We start from the raw sequence: 18816 nt of genomic DNA, 5'->3' as shown, positions 1-18816 counted from the left end.
TTAGGATCCCAGGAGGTTCTCCATCCCCTGATGGGTCTTCAGCCTGGAAGAGCCCCTGGCAATGCACAGTCTCCACAGGGGACAGCAAAATGCAGGTTTTGCCTGGATGCCCAGCAGAGTAGGTGTCTCTGCTCCTATGGGGTGATCTGTATTCACCAATAACCTGCCCCAGCTGCACCCCAGTGCAGGGCTGTGCTGCCTGAGCTGATTTACTGGTACGTTATGAGTTGCAGCTGAAGTGTGCCCAGCCGGCTTGCTGAGAGCATGAAGGCACCATGTATTCTTCAAGTGCAAGATGAGACAGTTGCAAATGGAACCTGGGAGATTGAAATGCTGGCATTTAGTCACCAAGATCAGTGCAGCCACCTCCCTGCTCCATAACCTCTTCCTTTGCCATGGCCACCTGTGCTAGGAGTGAACCTTAGGCTGTTCATTCACATCCAACCCCCTTTGGCAGCGTTTGGATGCTCTGACCTTTCCAAACCATCCCCACATGGCAGCTGGGTCACAGCCAAGGCTCCCGTCTCTCCTGGGCAGGGGAACAGCATCCCAGGACACCTGAACCCCTTCCCAGCCCCCTGCCTGAGCTGATTTACTGGTATGTTATGAGCTGCAGCTGAGGTGTGCCCAGCCAGCTTGCTGAGAGCATGAAGGCACCATGTATTCTTCAAGTGCAAGATGAGACAGTTGCAAATGGAACCTGGGAGATTGAAATGCTGGCATTTAGTCACTGAGACCAGTGCAGCCACCTCCCTGCTCCATAACCTCTTCCTTTGTCATGGCCACCCGTGCTAGGGGTGAACCTTGGGCTGTTCATTCACATCCAACCCCCTTCCACAGCGTTTGGATGCTCTGACCTCTCCAAACCATCCCCACATGGCAGCTGGGTCACAGCCAAGGCTCCCGTCTCTCCTGGGCAGGGGAACAGCATCCCAGGACACCTGAACCCCTTCCCAGCCCCGGTGCATCAGCACTTCCAGACCTCAAACCCAGGATTGCTTTTCACACCTACGCAAGAGCTTGGGTACATCCTGCCCCTGGGCACCTCCTGCCTTCATTCCCAGTTCCTGCTCTACCCCCCAGACCGTCGGTGCCGTCCCCCCATGACGGTGTGACTGAGGCCACCTCTGTTCACAGGAAAATGCCAGAGAGCATCTGGTTTTGCACATTTATGGAGCACAACAGGTTCACGTGCCTGTGTGGGTGGTGGTTGGGTATGAACAACAGCGATAGCACTGAGCAACCAACCCAAACCTCACAGGAACTCCCAGGATGTACGTTCCTCTGGGGTTTTCTGCAGTCGAGCAGCTTTCAATGTCAGCCCTCATCTGCTGGGGTGAAGTCTAATGCCATCTCAGCCTCTCTCCCTTCCCCGCTACCATGATGTGTCCTGCAGGGCAAGTCCAGAGCACTAGGAATACATCCTGCCCCTGGGCACCTCCTGCCTTCATTCCCAGTTCCTGCTCTACCCCCCAGACCGTCGGTGCCGTCCCCCCATGACGGTGTGACTGAACCTCCTGCCTTCATTCCCAGTTCCTGCTCTACCCCCCGGACCGTCGGTGCCGTCCCCCCGTGATGGTGTGACTGGGGCCACCTCTGTTCACAGGAAAATGCCAGAGAACATCTGGTTTTGCACATTTACAGAGCACAACAGGTTCACGTGCTTGTGTGGCTGGTGGTGGTTGGGTATGAACAACAGCAGGAAAATGCCAGAGAGCATCTGGTTTTGCACATTTATGGAGCACAACAGGTTCACGTGCCTGTGTGGGTGGTGGTTGGGTATGAACAACAGCGATAGCACTGAGCAACCAACCCAAACCTCACAGGAACTCCCAGGATGTACGTTCCTCTGGGGTTTTCTGCAGTCGAGCAGCTTTCAATGTCAGCCCTCATCTGCTGGGGTGAAGTCTAATGCCATCTCTGTGACGTTTGCTAAGTTTGCTTCCATGTCTGAGATGTGGACTGTGGTGTCGTAGTTCAAGGCAGCCCATTGAGTCAGACTGTCTAGTCCACAGCTGCCAGATTCTCATTCTTAGTAAGATCAATGGAGTGAAGTAGGGAAAATGTTCAGTGTGGCTCGTGCTTCTGTACTTACCTTTCTCCATTGAGTACATGGGGTTTGGCAGTTTTCTGTAGTGGTTAAGTAGAATCACTCTCCTAGTGTATAAGTTCCTGTTTTTTCATAGGAGGTGGGCTGAGCAAGACTGTCAATGCCTATTTTGGAAAGTGAGAGAGATGTTTGGCCTGGACAAATGAATGGAATGTCCTGAGAAAGCCCACATGGCCCAAGGAAAGAAAAAAAAAACTGGGATCAGATGATGTGGGAGCTTGAACCGTGTAAACTCTGGTTCTGTGCTTGCCTTGAGGCTTTTGCCTGGCAGATACCTGTCTTGGGTAATTCTGTTTGTGTAATCGTGGCTGTGGGCACTTTGCGTGATCACAGAAGAAATGAGAGTGAAGAAAAGTTCATGACTTGCTTAGACATTTGTAACCAAGCCAAGATTGGTACCTAGTTTTCATGAGTCTCATCCTGCTGGATTAGCTACAATATAACATCTTTTAAAAATTAATTTAAATGAGATTTTTTTAAAAAAATTGGAAGCATTAAGTAGATTTAATGTTTTACAATTTCTATTATTTTTTCATTTTTCTGCTTAAATGAGGCATTTCACCATGTAGTGAGTTTGCCTTTCATTCACTGACATTTTTTTTTAACATTGATTTGTAAGAAAGTAGCTAAGTGCCTGAAATGTGTTACTGAATGTAGAAAGAAAAATAATAATGAAGTAATTGAATTGTACACTTAAGGTTTTCTTTTAACTTGGCTTTACCTTCAGAGTGTAAAGTATCCTTTATAAGCTATCTCCTTAATTTCTGAAAGAGTAAGAACAGATAGAAACAAAAACCCTTTAAGAGTATGTTTTTCTGTAAAGCTGTCATATTTTTGACAAAATAATCCAGTAGTGTAGTATCTCCTTAGCATTTTTGGCAGAATTTTCTGCCGTGTGGTTCTAATGTAAAAATTGAGCAGAACAAGTAGGAGTAAGATTTGGGATGATTTGACATGCACTTTTTTGATGGCCATGCTGATTTAAGCAGTTCCTATTGCTCATTCCTGCCCATGTTCCTGGCAAGAGGATGGAAACAAATGGCAGAGTCAGGGCAAAGGTTCCTTAAGCCAGAAGAGCCACTTGTAATGCAAAAAAAATGCATTACAAACCGCAGTAGAAAATTTCTGTTAGAAACATATTGCTGCTCTCTTTTATTAACATTACTTAAAGCGTTGCTTTCTGTCTCACTGCCTTCCAGTTCTTAGTGAGAAATAGGAACTTCTCTTTCTACTTTTCCTTCTTCCTCATCCCCCTTTTATTTTTTTTCAGAGATTAACGTATGAGGAGAAAATGGCTCGTCGATTGCTGGGAGCAGACAGTGCTGCAACTGTCTTCAATATACAGGAACCGGAAGAGGAGCCTGCTGTACAGGTGCCACATAACCCTACAATTTCATAGGAAAATAAAAAGATTCTTTCCATTTTTTTTTTTCACAGGCTGTGATTCTGTTTAAATAGTCCTACATACGACAATAAATATACACAAGATAGGACGGTTTTGATTACAGAAGTCATATGTTATATATCAGCAAAGTAAACTGGAGGATCACATGCCTATTGCTCAGTTTTTCCATACTGAGTAAGGTTGAGAGTTCTCAAATGTCTGCTCTCTGCTTTAAACTCTTCCGTTTATCCTATTCTATCCTGACCTTTAAGTCTCTCAAGGAAAAAAATACATCTACTATCTTGAAACTATCTTCCCTTTATGTGTGTAATCTGCACTTTTTGGATGCAGACCAAAAACACAACAGAGAGTCTGCTTGAAAGGCCAGGTACACACTCTCCATTGTTCACATGCCAGAGTAGCTATTCGGAAATGTGTAGCATTCGTTTGCTTATGTTATGGCATAAAGTATATTCTCCAGATATGAGAACTCTGAGAAACTGTCATGGATGCCTCTTAGTCTTCTTTCTGCCTCGTGATCTCTCTTTCTACCCTTGCAGGAAGCTCGCTCTGTTGGTGCTTCTGTAGTGAGTCCTGTGGATATTCAAAAGGTTAACGTTTCCACCTTTTTCTGTCTTGCTTTTTTGTCCATTGATTTATTTTCTTTGTCATCTTTGCCCTTTGCCTTCTACTGGTTTTGGTTAATAACGAGAGGTCCCCCAGCATTAACAACTGGGGCGATTTGGGCTGTACTGCCTTCAAGGCATTAAAATTGTTCTGTGAGCCTAATTGTCTGAGTGTCTGCAGCTTAACCACAGTAACAGTGTGCTCCTGCATCCTTCTGCTGTAACGTACACTAACTGCCTTGCTCTATATATACCACATGTACTTCATGCTTTACTTTTATGATAAACTTTCAGGCAATAAATACATTTTTTAAATGTCTGCAGTTTAAAAAGGTATTTCTCTATTCTTCTTTTTTTTCCTGTTATTGAGGGTTATGATTAGTTCTGTAACCAGTCAGTAGAAAGGCTACATCTCATTCCCAGACCAGAATCAATGGTAGAGGATGGGCACATGAAAGGAGGCTTTGTATGAGATGTGTTCTATCTTAAATAAAACAAGGGTCAGTTGGCTAATAATGATTTTTTTTTTTTCTTTCTAATTTTTTTTAATAACCATTTTTTTTTTTTAATCACCGGCCTATATAACTTCTCGCTGAGCTGGAAATTCCTCCCGAAGCTACTTTGTGGCTCGTTTACTATGAGCTGGGTTTGGATCTGCCCAGTGGGTGGCTGGTGGCCGAGTGGAGAGCATCTCCTGGTGCCTGGGGATGGCTGGAAGGGACACCCCCAACACTGCCCTGTCTGCAGTCCCTGCACTACTATGGGGATGCTTTGGGGTGATGGCTGGGGCACCACCAGCCGTACCCGGGATGCAGGGGGTCTCAAGGTGCCCCCCTGCTCACCCCAGCCATTGGTGGCTGCAGGGGACCCCCATCACCCCCAGGACCCCCAGCCCTGCTCCCTTGGGCACTGGACCACCAGGGACACCTTGGGGCTGCCCCAACAGTAGACAGAGGAGAGGCTGCCTGCGCTCCAGCCTCGTTCTTCTGCCTTTATTATGGTGCCATTACTGCTAATTAATCTTGGTTCTCCCCCAGAGGAGTCCTCTCCCTCCCTTCCCTGGTGTGCGCATCCCTAAAATAACTCCCAACTGGGATCACGGTTGTTCTTGGACACGGCTGGACCAGGGAATGCTCCAGGGCTGTTCTGTTCTCCTCTAGTAGGTCTGACTCCTCCTCTGTGGCTGGGTGCTGGAGATCCCCCCCCTCACCCAAAAAGGCAGCTGAAAATCCAGCAAAGTGGTTATTTCATGCTGCGTTATGAGACGAAGGGAGCTGGCTGGGAGCGGGGGGACGTGGAGGCTGAGCTGGGCTTGGGAATTGCTGCTGGAAACGAAATGCAGGAGCCACAGCAGTGGTACCTGGGCTTGGGGAGCGACCCCCCACCTCTCACAGCATTCCCCTGCCCCTCGCAGCATCCCTGGGAGGGAGGGAGGGAGCCCCTTCTCCTGTGCTCTTACACCTGGAGTGGGCACAGGCAGAGGACAGGGTTTACCAAGGGCAGACCCAGCATCTCCGCCCCCTCTTTTAGGTGCTGGGGCTCCCAGGAAGGCTTTCAGCCACACTTCTGGTGGTCTGGGATGCAGCCCCATGGGGTAAAACCCTCTGCTCCCAGGGCTGTGGCAGCAGGTCCTGTGTTTGCTCCTAAAGGACATAGCCAAGGTAGGGAATGCTGCTGGCCAACCCACCAGGCTGTGGCCACCATCCTCCTCCTCCTCTCTGCGGCCAGTGCCAAGGTCACTACTGGGCCAGAGCATGGAGAAGCATCTCCTGCAGCCTATTTATCACCTCAGCTCCTCCAGCAGGTCCCTCAGTCCCCACCTCCCCTGTGTGTTTCAGATCCAGCACAGAGGAACTGGCCAGAGCATCCTCATCTCCCCGGCGCGTCCTCTCCCACCTCCTCGGTCCCTGCAGGGGAGCCTTCCCTTCCCGCTGGAAGTTACCCTTCCCAGTAAGTCATTCCCTTGACCTGTGCATACCATACACCTTCCAGATAGGGGAGCTGATAGTGGGATCGTGTTGGAACATCACACACCGAATTCCTTTCCCTTTTTTTTTTTTCTTAATTCCATTGTGTCTGGAGCTCCTGGAGCCTCATCCACGCCCTACACGAGCTGGTGGAAAGCCTCCAGTGGGCTGGCTTCCCCGGGCTTTGGAGCAGCCTGATGCTGAGGTTGCTTTCCTGCTTCTGGCGTGCCAAAATATCCACGCTCTTCTGCCCAGCTACTTGGATAAAAACAAAGATGTTTATGGCTCAGTGACAGAGTGTACCGAGCCGTGCCTGCCCCCTCCTCATCTCCAGATGTTGGACAGGTACCTCCCCAAAATACGGGAAGGTGCTGGAGAGTTTGAGGAGGGGCTCATTTCTATAGATGCTCCTGGAAGTTTTTTCCCCTCTTCTTTACAACCCCCTGTACCCCCACAGGCTTCAGAGAGCAGCCAGGGAGGGAGACCCTATCTCCTGCCACACCGATTATTTCCATCCTCATTCAGTTGGCATCAGACAAACCATGTCTGATGGTTTGCTTCCCCCGTGCTTGCTCTCCAGCTGCCAGATCTACAGAGCACCTGGAACCAGTTCAATGGGGCAGTCTCCCACTGGCCCAGCACTGGGAGGGGGACAGGTTTGCCCTGAGCCGTGCCTGCCCCCTCCTCATCTCCAGATGTTGGACAGGTACCTCCCCAAAATACGGGAAGGTGCTGGAGAGTTTGAGGAGGGGCTCATTTCTATAGATGCTCCTGGAAGTTTTTTCCCCTCTTCTTTACAACCCCCTGTACCCCCACAGGCTTCAGAGAGCAGCCAGGGAGGGAGACCCTATCTCCTGCCACACCGATTATTTCCATCCTCATTCAGTTGGCATCAGACAAACCATGTCTGATGGTTTGCTTCCCCCGTGCTTGCTCTCCAGCTGCCAGATCTACAGAGCACCTGGAACCAGTTCAATGGGGCAGTCTCCCACTGGCCCAGCACTGGGAGGGGGACAGGTTTGCCGTGGGCAACTGGGTGTCCATCCCAGCAGGAGCATCTCACCTCACCTCCGAACCTCTCCAGCCTTTCTGGAGGCTTCTCCAAACCTCTGCCAGGCTGTTTGCTCCCTGAAGCAGCAGGAGAGACCCTGGACATGGCATGGACCCCCCCAGTGGCCGTGTCTGGGTGAGGGGAGCCCCCACCAGAGGTTTGTCCATCTCCCCCCAGCACTGGGGGCTCCGTGCGAGCCTGGGCAGATGCCCCGTGCCAGGGGATGAGCCCCCGTGTCCTTTTGCAGCCAGGCCACGGGTGGCCAAAGACTCTATTAACACTTCTGCTGGCTCTGGGGCACGTGACAGCGTTTTAGAGGGGAGGGAGGGCTGATCCGCCGCAAGCCCGACTTGAGAAAAATACTAATTATCTATCAGTTACCAGCTGGCCGGCGTGGCGAGGGGCTGCCTGTGAGAAAACAGCCGAGATGGGCTCACAGCTCGAGCGTGTACGGGCAGCTCCGGGGCACCCAGAGCCCTGACAGCTTCCAACAAACAGGCGGGCTGTCGGCGTGCCCCGGCTTGTAGCCCCACAGCTCCCCATCCTCCTCCCCGCCTGCCAGAGGGGGGCTTCCAACCTACGGGGGGAAAACCTTATTTTCAGCATCTGGCCATTGCTCTCCGCTGATAAGAAGGCCGTTAAAAATGACAAGGGAGGTGGAGGCAGCCTTGGAGGGCTTCCTGCGGCACGGGGCAGCGTGGCCGCTTGGGTTGGGAGTTTAGGGCAAGGTGTGGGACACTCAGTGTCACCCACCCCCTGGCCAGCATCATCCCTCTGCAAGGACAGACCGTGGTTTGGGAACGCCAGCCCTGAACCCCCGTCCCAAGTCTTCGCCCCTTCTCCATTCACCCTTTTCCTAAATTTTAGAAATTCGGCTTTTTAAGGCTGGAGGGAGCAGATGGTGATGCTGTGGTTCAGGTCCCTGCGCTGCCGGTCTCTGTGCCCACTCCTTCTGCGTGGAGCCAACGGTGCCTGCTTGAAGTGCAGCTTATCTCCCAGCAGATATGCAGACTCTTCATTTGAATACTTCAGGAGTTGGAGAATCCACCGCATTCCTTGGTAAATTGTTCCTATGGTTAATTATCCTCACTGTTAAAAAAATTTCCACCTCGTTTCTAGTCTGAATTTGCCTGGCTTCAGCTTCCAAGCACTGGATCTCATTATGTCTTCTTCTATTAGATTAAAGAGCTGCCTGCTATCAGAAACCATCTCCCGTGCAGGCTGCGATGGAGCCACCCTTACTCTTCTCGTGGAGACCTTTCATGCAGAATTGTTCTCTGGTATCGCCCAACGAGGCATCTGTTCCAAATCTTTCATCTTCTTTGGATCTCCCTCCCAAACCTTTTCTGTTTTGTCAGTGGAGGGAGGGTTTGAAGTGTGGACACCAGAACTGCAGATGGCACCTCCAGCACCAGGTGATGCTCATCTGCCCAACCCCTGTGGAGCAACCACCCACCTTGAGTAGAGACCTCACCTCCAAACCCTCCTTGGCCAGTAGTCCTGGCTCCTTAGGAGCCTCCTTCCCTAAGTGTAGGAGAATGGATAACACCACATCCCCTGGAGGAACAGCTGGAGGGATTCAGTCAAAACCCTCTACAACCAGGAGTCTCTTGGGGCTCCACACTCCCATCCACCACAGCTCACGGTTGTATCAAACAACTAGAACGGCGCCAAATCCTTTTGAGAAGATGACTCGCATCAAACTGTTTGGTTTGGCATCACCTGGGTGCCAGCTGGCAGCTCCTCGGCCGGGTTCTCCAGGATCCAGCCCTGGATCGCAGGAGGTCTGCAGAGCTGGGGGTCTGGCAGAGCCTTCCCCCGGGATGGGGGAGCTTCCCGCTGCCCCCAGACCCTCCCTGGCAGGGTGCTCTGCCCAATTTGGGCTCAATGATGGCAACAGCCCTGGTGAAAATTATTTAGTGCAGTTAAAATATTGCAAAGACCTCCCCAGCTACAGATGAGGTGGGCAGCGCATCTCACTGTTGGTCCTTTCACAGAATCCAACCACACGTGTCCTTTAGGGCACCAAGATGGTTAATTTGGCTCCCCTTGGCTGGACCACCACCAAGCTGTCGGATGTCACCATCCCCAGCCCCGCTGACCCTACACAGAATCACAGAATCTTCTAGGTTGGAAGGGACCTTCAAGATCATCTTGTCCAACCGTCAACCTAATGTTGACAAAAATAAACACCCACACAACAAACAAAAAGCAACACCATCACTAAACCCTATCTCCCAGCACTACATCAACCCGTCTTTTGAACACCTCCAGGGATGGGGCCTCAACCACCTCCCTGGGCAGCCCATTCCAATGGCTGAGAACCCTTTCCGTGAAAAAATTTTTCCCAATATCCAGCCTGAACCTCCCCTGGCGCAACTTGAGGCCATTTCCTCTCGTCCTGTCGCCTGTGACTTGGGAGAAGAGATTGACCCCCACCTCTCTACACCCTCCTTTCAGGGAGTTGTAGGTAAGTTGTACACTTAGCTTTCTTTCCTAATCTTACTTGACCGCTGCTACATACGCACTCACAATTTATGTAGAGAATCACAGACACCATTATTTGTGTATTGACTGACTGGCAATATAAAACATGTGTTTTTTTTTTTTCTGAATTCCTTTCCCTGTTTAACCAGGACAGGCTCCCAAGCGCGGCAGTGGGAGGAAGGCACCAGAGATGCAGCCGGGTGGCTGTGACAGGAGGAGATGGAGGGGATCTGGCAGTCACTGCAGCAGGACTGCTCGTCCTGTGGCAACCTCGGGAGCTGGACCATCTGCACCCACCTCAGCGGTCCCTGTTTTGGAGGAAACATCCCCCAAGCTCTCCAAGGTAAACACCACCCACCCATTCTGCTCTCCGTCAGGCTCCAGCGCAGTGAGATCTGGGCTGGTGGCCACTAGCCCGGTGGCCAGCCTGTGTTTGGGGGATGCAGAGTCACCCCAGCATCATGGGTCAGAGCTCTGCACCATCTCACCCACCACCCTGCCCAGTATTAAAGCCAGTTCAGGCATTTAACTTCTCTGCTCTGGACCACATCCCAGGAGGATCCTCCCTTCCACCCTGCAGCCTCAACTCCCACCTGGGTCAGAGCTCTGCACCATCTCACCCACTGCCCTGCCTGGTATTAAAGCATTTAACTCCTCTGCTCTGGACCACATCCTAGGAGGGTCCTCCCTTCCACCCTGCAGCCTCAGCTCCCATCCTGGGAGCATCCTCTGCAGGTGCTGATGGTTGCCCATGGTGTGTTTGCCGGGCATCCCTTGGGTCCAGCTGCCCCCCGAGGACAGGAGGGCACCTACAGCATCCGTGTGGCACTGGCTGCTCCCACTAAAGGAGACCTTGAAACCCACGAAAAAAAGCAACCCTGGCCTCATCAGCCCAGCTCCTGTAGGACACACCACCTCCAGGAGCACGGTCAGCTCGGGGTGATGCTGAGACTGTCCAGACCCAGTTTAGGGCTGTGGGATGATCCCAGGTATCTCCAGCAAGGAAAAGGGGCTGTCACGGGCTCCTTCCCTCTGCTCTTCTGGGGACAACCAGCCACAAACACCTTAGTGGCTCCTCCGATCTACTCCCTGCGGCTGCAACATGCATCACCTGGGATAAGGGGAGGGTATTTCATTACTGCTAATTAGAGTGAGCACAGGGAGAACCTTTAGTAGGTGCCTTCTCTGTCTCTGGAGGTCCCTGCAGCACCCAGCCTGGCCCTGCCCGCTCCATCCCAAAGCCACCCCCGGGCACTGAGAGCTGGGGACAGCGGTGAGGGGACACCAGATGCCTCCCAGCCCCCCGTGCCGGGACAAGACACCCTGCATCCCTGTGAGTTGGGTTGCTATTGGGATGCTTTTGTGGCCCAGGAATGTCTCCTTTCCCTGCGCAGCTTTACCCTTACCTGCTGTGAGTTATCCCCTGGTAGGGATAGGACCGGGTCGGAGTCACATCCTACCCTGAGGACCTTCAGATTATTCCAAACCTAAATGAAATGCATCCTTCAGCAGCATCTCAAGTGGAAAAATAGTGGAAAACAGTGAGGACTTAACCTGCCCCTACGAGGGCAAGTGGTATTTAATGGTGGTGCTGCTCCCAAGCCCCTGGGCAGCGTGGCTCAGCTGGGATGCTCCGGTGACCGGACACTGGGATGCTCCTTCGCTGTCCCAGCCATGAATTTGGCTGTGTTCAGCCACCAGCTTGCTGCTGGGTTCCCCTCTCTGCCCACCCCTTGGTTTTCTTAGGAGACAGACCCAGGACCACAACAGCCACCACAGCTCATCCCCTCCTGCCCTCTCCCACCATCACACACCGGGACGGGCACCGCGGCACAGCCCGGGCACTGCCTGCACCAAAGCATCCCAGGAACACTTTCCTCCTGCCCCGGGAAGGACTGTCTTGGCAATTAAACACATCAGCTTCCAAAAATTCAAAGTCATTCTCGTACCTCAGGTAGATACATCCTGCCTGTTCCACCCTAATGTCAAACCACCACCCGAGAGGAAACCCTGTCACTCCCTCGCTGTCTCAGTTGTCTCATCCCAGACTTTCTGCTCCAATAACATTTCCTGGAGGAGAAAAGCCACCTGCCTGGTGTGTGCTGGTGGAGCAGCTCAGAGGCGTCCGCCGCAGAAATGCTCCGGCACCAGCCAAAAGTGCCATTTTTTCTTAAAAATAGGGACAGGAGGAGGCAGGAGCCGGGATGGGAATTTAGGACTTTTCACCACAAAAAGCCAAGCAGCCGTCACAGACTCTGCCTGGTTCCTGGGTCCCCGGGCTGCAGAGGACTCCTCCACTGGCTGCAGAGATGTGACCGGTCCAGCACGGACCCCACCGGCATCTCCAAGGACCGGGCTGCTGCACCCCCATCCCCACGGCACCCTCTGAGGTTAAAAGCCTGCTCTGATATTCTACCGTGACTTCTAGAGATTAAGTTACCTTTCTGATACGAGATGAAAAAAGGGTTATAAATACTGAGCAAGAATTTCCAGCAAAGCTAAGGATGACCCCAGAAGATGCGAGCAAGGGTCCGTCTCGCCCACTGACAGCCGGCAAATGTGTGGGGAAGCACCATGAGAACAAGGCAGGTCCTTCCCCAGGACATTTCTCCAGCTTTACGATTTTCAGGGACATCCACCCGCAGTTTAGGAAATCGCTGCGAGAGAAGCTACGTTCAAACTTCTGGGCTTGACAGCCCTTTTGGAGAAAATCCCCCCAAAAGCGAGCACTGATGTTCCTGGCACGTTTTGCTTTCCAGGGCCACCTGTGTGGCCGAAGTCCCCATGGGGTGGTGGCCACATCCTGCAGCCCCCCGTGCCAGCGTGCCCAATGCCAAACACCACCAAGACAGCGGGGTGATGGCCAAAAGCTGCCTCCGTAGCCACGATCGCTTCTCTTAACCAAGACAAGAAGACATGCAACTTACTGTCCAGGTGGCTGATTTGGCGGTGCTGGACTGCTGGAAGGTCACCTCGAAGTGGTGGGGACCAGGGTAGTCAGTGTTGGAGGGGATGACGGGCGCTGGGGACATGGCGTCGAAGGTAGAGCTGGGCTGGGAGTAGGGCGAGTGCGTTGGGACATTGGAGGTGTGCTCGGAGCTGTAGGGGCTGGCGGAGGCTGCTCTGCTGCCGATGCTCTGATCCATGCTGTTGTTCAGCAAATTGAACTGGGACTGGAGGAAGGGAAAAGGGGGAGGAGGGAGGGAGGGAGGGGAGAAAAAAAATTAAAAAAAAAAAAAAAATAGAAAACACCAGCCAGTTTTAGAGAGATGGAAACCTCTCCGGCAGGATCCTGATCCTGCGGGGGCTCCGGGGTGTCCTGTTACAGCCTCCTTAAAGGGCCAGCCTGAGGGAACGCCGGCCAAAAAAGCCTCTCTGGGTCCCTTGGGGTTCCCAACAGGTCACCACTTGTGCGAGGGATAAACCCCAACACGTTTAAATCACCCCCTTCCACCCGCTCCATCCTCCCGGGAGGCAGCGAGGTGCCCTGGATTTCCCGCGCACCCGGCTGTGCAAAGCCACCCTTGTGCCAGCGGGGCACGGGGCAGGGATTTTCTGGGGTTTGTTGGGGTTTGGAAGATGTCAGGGATTTTCTGGGGTTTGGAAGATGTCCCGTCCTGTGGTCAGGGCTCTGCTCCACACTGGCTTTCTAGTGGGCAGAGCATCAGGGCTTGGAGAAAGCCACCTGGGACTCATTGCCAGTGCCTGGTGACCACCAGCCCTCGATGACCTGCTCTCTGGACACCCTCCTTCACTTTTGGAAGATGTCAGGGATTTTCTGGGGTTTGGAAGATGTCCCGTCCTGTGGTCAGGGCTCTGCTCCACACTGGCTTTCTAGTGGGCAGAGCATCAGGGCTTGGGGAAGCCACCTGGGACTCAGTGCCCGGTGACCACCAGCCCTCGATGACCTGCTCTCTGGACACCCTCCTTCACTTGTCCCCAGTGAACACACACACACACACACATCACTTGGGGAAGAGTTTTTCTAAGCGGAGCCAGCTCTGAATGGTGGTTTGTGGAATTCATTGCCCGGCCGGGATGTTTGCTGTCAGTGGCTTTCACTGATCCAGCTCCAATTTGGGGAAAAACCTCAAACCTACCCAACGCGTGGCTGCGATGCAGCGAGGTCCCAGAGCAAACCTACCCGTTGGGGCAGGCACGGGCTCTCCTTCCAGACACGTGGGACCTCATCCTGACTTTTTACAATTTATTTTTTTTCCTCTTATTCCTCTTCAGAACGATTACTGTCAGCCGCTTCCAGTAAGAGCTGGCAGCTCTTTTATCTGCAGGCATCACCTAAGCAAAGCTACGCTCTCAGGAGCCACGCAGATAAAGTGGCCTTAATCTTTCATCTGAAAATCAGACCCCAAAATGTAATTTTTTTCTAAGTAGAGACATAAACTAATATTTAAAAAAAAATATATCGTGGCCTTAATCTTTCATCTGAAAATCAGACACCCAAAAAATCATTTTTTTCTACAGTACAGACATAAACTAATACTTAAAAAAAAAAAATATTCCACACTTAACTGTTTCTCCAAGCAAGTGGAATGTTTTTTTCCCCAGAAATCTGCAATTCTCCACTTACTCAAGGGTTTTCTTCCAGTATTTGCAAGCCACCAGCCAGGCTGGCTGTCCCAGTGGGGTGTGCTCCACCGGTGACCGTGCACAGTGGCTGTGACACTGTCCCTTGTCACCCTGACTGCCCGCAGCACCCTCAGAGGAGGAGGAACGGGGCCGCCCGCCTGCGATCCCCCCTTTACCCAGCTCCTGCCCCTGCATCCCCCGGAGGAGGAACGGGGCCGCCCGCCTGTGGTCCCCCCTTCACCCAGCTCCTACCCCTGCGTCCCTCCAGCCACCAGCACCAGTTGGGAAACTGGGAGCTACTGGGACGACCAGCAGGCTCAGCCTTCTCCTCCGAAGGGCGGCGAGGCTCACGGCTTAGGAATCACGGGACGTGTTTTAACTTGGGATCCCAACCTCACCCAAACGTCTACGATGTAGAATGGTTTAAAGGCAATCATCCTTCTCCAGGGAAGTTCTCCTGTTGTCTGCATCTCTCGCAAGGTCGTTGGAGCCTGTGACTAACTGGAGGAATGCTGAACAAGACCCGGCTTGCTTTTACGCATACAACCATTTTCTCCCCTAAAAATATGTGCGCAAACCCCTCTATTCCTTCCCGCCGCTCTATAAATAGCCCTGCCAAAGACAAAACCACCCCCATCCAAGCTTTCCGTCATCCCAGGCTTCACCTGGAGGAAAAGTCACAAGAAACTGCAGCAAAATGGGTGTTAATTGTCAGTGGAAAGCCGTCGGGGAGAGCAGGGCCAGGGCAGCCTCGGTGGTGGGCAGGATGGTGGGCAGGAGAAGTCACCCTTGGGAAGCAGAGCTCAGGATTGGGCCAGGGAAAGAGCAACAGGGGGAAAAGGGATTGTGGCTTGTCAGGGCTGATCCACAGCCCAAATAATCCCTGAGCATCACGCCTGAGCTGTTCTCTTCCCCCGGGAGAAGGGAAGGGCCCCAGGGAAGAGTCCGCACACGTGCCCTGGGCCACCTGCCTGTTGGAGCTGCCCTCGTAGAGCTCGGCACGTGTGCTCCTTGAACTGCTCATCTCCTGCCAGGAAATTGTCTGGGCTGGAAGGGACCTTTCAGATCATCGAGTCCTTCAACCCAGCACTGCCCAAACCCCCGCTGACCCACGTCCTTCAGCACCACGTCTACCCAGCCTTTCAATACCTGCAGGGATGGTGACTCCACCACTGCCCTGGGCCACCCGTTCTAGGTTCAATAACCCTTTTGGTGAAGAAGTTTTTCCTAATATCCATCCTAAACCTCCCCTGGCACAACTTGAGGCCGTTTCCTCTTTTCCTATTTCTTATTCCTTGGGAGAAGACACCAACCCTTTGGACACAAAAGGAGACCCAGAGCATCCCCCCACCAGCAGAAACCACCAGGCAACGCCCCGGGTACCAGAGCTCTGCAGATCCGCTGGCTGGGCTACCCAAAGTCAGGTGCAGGGGGAAAAAAGGACAACTTGTTTTTAAAAATTGACTCAATTTTGGAAACATTCCCTTAAAAGCCAAAACGAAGGCGAGAGTGTTTGTGTGTGAAGGCGCGTGTCAACAAACCCATCACAGCCCTTGTGTTTGTAATCTGTAAATGTATACATATACACAGAGCTGTTTATCCCCACACATCCGTAAATATTCCCATGACTGCAGCAAGGACCTCCCAAGGAACAGCACTTCTTCCCTGCACAACCACCCCTACCTGTGTGCTTCCTACCGACGCACGGGAGGCAAAAAAAGAGGAGTGAAGTAATTTCTGGGAAGCCCAGCACCGCACCTTTCTGTCTCCGACAGCATCTCTGCCCCTATCTGACTTTTGGGAATGCCAGAGAGCAGACACACAAGCCTTTTGATGGAGGAAGCAGCCTCGGCGCTTCAGGATGGGGATGAAAATGCAAAAATGAAGGTGCAGGTACTGATTCACCCGCTCTGCCCTCCCAGAGGGGTTAGCCCAGGGGAGGAAGGATGCCCAGGGCTGGGGGTCCGTGCCATGAGGAGGTCCCCAATGGAAGAGAAACTGGTGCTGGTGGTGCCCAGCATAAGAGGGAGTTCCTCAGAAGGATGCTCCAGCTAATCCCCTTCCCATCTGGGCGAGGGAGCCCGGGCACCAAACCCTTTGCACCAAAGATTTAAATGGACCAAGCAAAGCGAGAGAAACGCCGAGGCTGCAGCATCCCACACCCACACCAGTTACGGTCCACGGTGGGGCTGGAGCAGCTTCAGCTCCTCCATACAGCCATGGGATGGAGGAAGGCTCATGCCATGGTGAGCTCCTGGCACATCCCAGGCAGCAGCAGAGCCCGAGCTGTGCCCAGGTCCAGCCTCGGCAGCGGAGCGGAGGGCGGTTGCCAAGAAGAGGCAGCAAGGGATAACCCGTAAAGAGGAGGTAGCACCTACCGTGGTGTAATGCTGCATCGGGTCGCTGATGTACAGCATTTTAGTCGTCTGGGGATTGAGGGAGCGCTGGGAAGCGTCCCGCCACGGGAGTCATGGAGTCGGGGCGGGAGGGCGGCGGGACGGGGCAGCGCGGGCAGCGGCAGGGATGCTGCGCCGGCCACCCGTGTGCCACCCTGTGTTGGCTTTTTTTGCTTTTTTCATCTCCCTTAGTTCTGTCAACCGGCTGCATCCAACAACAAAACGGGGGCCCACCCCTTTCTGTCCCTCATGACTATTCATTAAAGCGCAGGGCAGGCCCCAGCTTGCCCAGTGATGGACTGGGCGATACCAACCATTCCCACCACGGGGAGAGCGGGGGTCCAGCTCCATCATCGAATCCGGATGGATTTCACCCCAGAAAGCTGTTTGCAGCCCCACTGGGCTGGAAACCCATTCGGCCAGCACCCTTCTCCAGCAGACCGAGGTGGCTGCCCTTGTGTCCACCAGGTGATGCAGTGGCTCTGAGAGAGCTCCACAGCTCCGAGATACGGAGTTATCCCTGTCTGGATGGATAGATACGGATAGAGAGGGGGATAGATGGATATCTAGGTGAATAGATATGGATAGATATGGATAGATGGGTATATAGATGGATAGGTATGGAAGAGGGGGATAGATGGATATCTAGGTGAATAGATATGGATAGATATGGATAGATGGGTATATAGATGGATAGATACGGATAGAGGGAGATAGATAGATATCTAGGTGGATAGATACGGATAGATGGGGAGATAGATGGATAGATATGGATAGATATGGATAGGTGGACAGATACGGATAGAGAGGGGGATAGATAGATATCTAGGTGAATAGATATGGATAGATATGGATAGATGGATATATAGATGGATAGGTAAGGATAGAGGGAGATAGATGGATGTACAGATGGATAGATATAAATTGATATGGATAGATGGGGATAGAGGCTAGGCAGATATCTAGGTGGATAGATATGGATAGACGGATATCTAGATGGATAGATATAGATGGGGATAGAGGCTAGGCAGATATCTAGATGGATAGATACGGATAGAGAGATATCTAGATGGATAGATATGGATAGACAGATATCTAGATGGATAGATATGGATAGATGGGTATCTAGATGGATAGATACGGACAGATGGGGGTAGATGGAAATCTAGATGGATAGACATGGGTAGATATGGATAGATGGGTATCTAGATGGATAGATATGGATAGATGGAGGCAGATGGAAATCTAGATGGATAGACATGGGTAGATATGGATAGATGGAGATGGATGGATAGATATAGATAGATACAGATAAATATGGATAGATGGAGATAAATGGCCAGACAGATCTCTAGACAGACAGACATGGATAGATATCTAGATGGACAGGTATGGATAGATGGATATATAGATATCTGGAGTGATTGGGCAGATTTCCTTCTGACTGGAGGCAGAAGGGGGAACGGTGTTTCCTTCAGCCAGACCCCAGCACAGAAGGCTGTGTGCTGAAGAGGAGGAGCGGTTCAGAGTAGCACGATGTGTTTGGAAAGGTGGAACCAGCCTGCACCTCCCAGCACTGCTCTGCATGCACGCACCCACACACAGGTCGGTCAGTGGCCGAGAGGGAGCATCACACCCATCTGGAGGGCAGGTGACAGGGCTTTCGGGTGTCCACCTGGCACCCCTGAGCACCAGCACCATTGCCCCCCACAACCCCACTCCATCACCACTGAACACTGGGCACAGCAGGACCCCCAGAGCACACCGAGCAGCCCCCCTTCCCCAGCTTTCTTCTCTCCCTTCTCCTGCCTTTCTTTCAGCCCGACAGCACCACCTTATCTGTGCCTTTATTTCCATGCGTGTCACCCTGCTGCGAGCTGCAGTGACACCAGTGGCTCACTGGGCATCACTGGGTGGCACGATGGACCAGAGTAAATAATTACTGTTGGCTCGTTATCCCGAGCACAGGCTGGCTCTGCCCTCTCTGTGACCAGCCCAGCAAAGACCAGGACTCCCCCGGCCATGGCAACATCCCGGGATGCTCCGAATCCCGCTGGGCTCAGCTCCGGTGACACCGGGAACAAGAAGAAAGACAAAGGGCCAGCCCAGTGAGGGGCAGCTCCCCAATTAGCACCACCACCCTCTGCCAGGCTCCTGCCCTCCGCAGACAAAGGCCGGGGAAGGGAGGGAAAGCCAGGGAAAAGGGAG

The 18816-nt window shown here is 52.6% G+C and overlaps 1 protein-coding gene across 4 annotated transcripts in view; it reads right to left on the bottom strand.

Moving 5' to 3' along the window:
• TP73 (tumor protein p73) overlaps nt 1-16712 on the bottom strand; it is a 29103-nt gene extending 12391 nt beyond the window's left edge. For all 4 annotated transcript variants that reach the window (XM_014952429.1, XM_014952430.1, XM_014952432.1 and 1 more), the window contains exons 1-2: nt 16591-16712; nt 12553-12798 (exon numbers count right to left, since the gene is read on the bottom strand). In XM_014952429.1, the coding sequence (XP_014807915.1) occupies nt 12553-12798; nt 16591-16629 (285 nt within the window). In that variant the 5' untranslated portion in view covers nt 16630-16712. The remainder of the gene's footprint in view (nt 1-12552; nt 12799-16590) is intronic.
• Between the last annotated feature and the right edge of the window lie 2104 nt (nt 16713-18816).

The sequence above is a fragment of the Calidris pugnax genome, unplaced genomic scaffold, assembly GCF_001431845.1.
Source record: "Calidris pugnax isolate Ruff unplaced genomic scaffold, ASM143184v1 scaffold217, whole genome shotgun sequence".
NCBI classification, from domain to species: Eukaryota; Metazoa; Chordata; class Aves; order Charadriiformes; family Scolopacidae; genus Calidris; species Calidris pugnax.
The sequence above is the reverse complement of the archived record's forward strand: the minus strand, read 5'-3'. Positions and strand labels throughout refer to the sequence as shown.